Here is a 3,153-nt window from a genome sequence, read left to right on the forward strand (position 1 = left end):
GGATCTTTGCACTTCTGTATCAGTGCTTGGCTTTAATTTTCAGTCTCTCATTTCTTTCCCTCCCACAGTCTCTCTGTGACTGCAGGAATGCACTGCAGCTCCGGCCACAGCCATAAAACACTCCAGCTTCCATCACAGGTGCTGGCTGCATGCAGCTCTAGAGAAAACATTTCCACATCACTATTGCTGAATTCCTGCAGGAATCTCCACCGGGGCCGCTCTGCAGCAGGGCCAGCCGTCCCCGGGCAGCGTGGCGGTCACAGGGCGGCCAGCTGTGCAGCCAGGCGGTGCAGGCTCAGCCCGTTGCAGGCCATGCACAGCAGGTTGCAGAGGGAGGACAGGCCGTGGTGCAGGGCGAAGCGCCGGGCCAGCTGCCGGTAGCCGGGGTGCGCGGCGCGGAGCCGCCGGCGGGACTCGCTGCTCCCCGGCTCCCCGCCCGGCCCGTGGCCGCTCTCCAGCCGCTGCAGCTCCGCCGCCGCCTCCGCGGTGACCCGCCCGAGCCACGCCGAGTTCAGCACGCAGGCGGCGATGCAGGTCAGGAAGATGATGATCTGCGGAGGAGCAGAGCCCTGGCTGGGTTAAATCACAGCCCATGGCTCGCTGCATTGGGGGGTGGGGGGTTGTTTTAAGCAGAGCTCCATGGTTTGCAAGCCAGGCAATGGCCAGTTCATATTTTGTGGGTGTTCCCCTGGCTTCCCTAAATGCTTCTAAACCCCCCTGGCAGAAGCCCTGGCATGGTGCCCAGGAATCCTGGGGGATTGCATTTAAGTCCCTGGAGAAATTTGCCAACGTTGCAAGAAGAATTACAAGTCACAAAAAATGAGTATGAATTAGATTGTTAAAAGATAGAAAAGTGAATTTTTAGAAATGTTTATATTAGGGGGCTCGTGGCTAACATATAGGATTTGGGGTGTCTCTTCCTTCTTCTCCATGCTGGGATCCTTGGATTGGACAGGGACAAAGTTGGACAGTGTAATAAAATTGTAGCGTAGTAGAAAATAATTGTAAATATTAGGTATGTAGTTTAAAGTATAAAAGATAAGCCTAGCCCAGGCAGAGCCTTTCTGTCCTGGATCGACGTGCTGAACAGACGGCTGTCAGCTAGAAAAAAATTCCTTAAATAAGAAACAACAAACAACCATGGAAAACCCTGAAAAACAGCCTCCAGCATTTTCTTTGGTGCTGGGGCTGGGAAAAGCACGGACTTTAAAAACCACCAAGATGTCCTGCTGTGGGGATCTCAGGATCAGAAGACCCCCCAGACAGTGACAGTGTTTGGAAGGGGAGGCTACCTGGGCCGTGTGCTCCTCGCCGAGCCGCTCGCTGGGGTGGGACATGGCAAACAGGGTCAGGTTGAGGAAGGCACAGGTGGAGCTGATGTGGAAGTAGTAGGGGAAGAGCTGGCTCTGGATGGAGCTGAAGGTGTGGCGAGGGAGGTGCCTGCTCATCACAAACCCTGCGAGGGGGAGAGCAGGTGAGTGCTGGGGCAAAGCCCCCTCCCCTGTGCCACCCCCCTGGGCAGAGAGCACAGCACGCCCAACCTACCGGCCACGAAGGTCACCCAGACCTGCATTCCCCAGGAGGTGGAGAGGAACAGCAGGTGCAGCAGTTTGATGGTGTTGGAGGGCTCTGTGTCACTTGCCATGCTGTCCTGGAGGGGCACAGGTCCCTTCATGGCACCGTGGATCTGGTGTTGAGCTGTGCTGGCTGCTGTCACCTTGCTGCTCGCGGGGCAAATGCAGCTCAGGTTCACAAACCTGCTTGCTCAGGAAAAGCTTTGGAGCTGGCACAGCCCCGTTCCAGCCTCACCACCACACACCCTGGGCTGCAGAGCTGCTGTTCAACCCCTGGTGTCTCAGGGGCAGGGCACTGCGTCAGCGCCTGGGAGCCGCATGGTTGGGGTGGACTTTTGGCAAAGTCCAGCCAACGCCCCGACTGACCCCTGGCAGCAGGGACAAGCAGAAAGTCAATAAAGAGGGGAAGAGAAAAGCTGTGACAAACACTCCTGCCCACGCTGTGGCCATCAAAGAGGCCTCTTGGCCAGGGGGAGCCCCCTGTTTAAAAACAACACTGTTTAACCAAAAGCCCGGGGGCTCAAAGGAGCAGAGGGGCTCTGGGCTCACCCTTCTGCCCCAGAGCCTGCAGAAGAACACGGGCAGCAGTGGGTGGAAGGAGGCTTTGAAGGAGCTGCCTGATCCACTGCGAGGAGAGCTCTGACAATTAATTAAAACAAAGCTTCTGGGAGTAGCCCATCAATACTGCTGCCTGCAGAATTCCTCCTCCCCTGGGCTGGTCGCCTCGGGGCATGAATTACAGCGGGGCTGGCCTTGAGAGAGACACTGCCGTCTAATTCTATCCCACTCCTGCAAAGCAGATAAATACACCCTGTGTTGTGATATATTAGCTACATGTATTTATTTAGACATCCATAAAATCAAGTCCTTAAACCTTCTCATCATGGAGAAGGCGCCCACATCCAACCTGGAGTGCTGGCCTGTAAATCCCCAGCTGTCTTCATGGCCTTTTCCAAAATATTCTTAGTGTTTTTGGGATTTTTCCCTGCTCCTATGTGGGTTTGTTCCCTGCATCATCCTGCCAGGAAGGCAGAGATGGGCTCTGCCAGCAGCCAGCACACAGCCCTGCTGCTCCCAAGGTCCCAGATCTGCCTCTCCAAATTATTTGCCTCCATGCAGGAATTAGCAGCTCCAAGTTGTTCTCACGCTAAGAAACTACAGGTTGAAAGGTTGCTCAAAACAGGGGGGTAACTCACTTTTATTTATTTCTTTTTTAAGGGATTAAAAAAAAATTGTGATTGATTGCTGAATTGGTCCCAGAGTGATGCATTTGGGGAGGGCAAAGAAAAGGCTCTGGGAAGAGCTGGTAAGGGCAGTCACCAGCAGGTCCCTCCTCCTCTGTGGGATGAGGCAGTGCAGATGGGTGTTCCAGGGATGCTCCCAGTGCCCAGTCCTGCTGTCCCTGCCCCCCTGAGGGCCAGCAGGATGCTGTAGGGCTGCAGTTCTTTCTTCCAGAAGTACAAAGTACGCTCTGCTGTGCCCCCAGGTCACTCCTGCTCCATCACCCTGCATCCCCAGGGACCCAGCCAGGCTGGAGCCAGGGCTGACCAGGGCCTCCCAGAGAGAAAAAGCACAATAC

General features: G+C 55.2%; 1 protein-coding gene across 1 annotated transcript; it reads right to left on the reverse strand.

Annotated features, from left to right (window-relative positions):
• Positions 1-231: 231 nt before the first annotated feature.
• Positions 232-1,856, reverse strand: TMEM205 (transmembrane protein 205). The gene is made up of 3 exons (XM_079313551.1): positions 1,546-1,856; positions 1,293-1,456; positions 232-551 (listed from the first exon to the last, which is right to left on the reverse strand). Exons 1-3 carry the CDS (start codon positions 1,673-1,675, stop codon positions 258-260), a joined length of 588 nt encoding a protein of 195 aa, XP_079169677.1. The 5' UTR covers positions 1,676-1,856; the 3' UTR covers positions 232-257.
• Positions 1,857-3,153: the final 1,297 nt, after the last annotated feature.

This window comes from Erithacus rubecula, assembly GCF_903797595.1.
Source record: "Erithacus rubecula genome assembly, chromosome: 10".
Classification (NCBI taxonomy): domain Eukaryota; kingdom Metazoa; phylum Chordata; class Aves; order Passeriformes; family Muscicapidae; genus Erithacus; species Erithacus rubecula.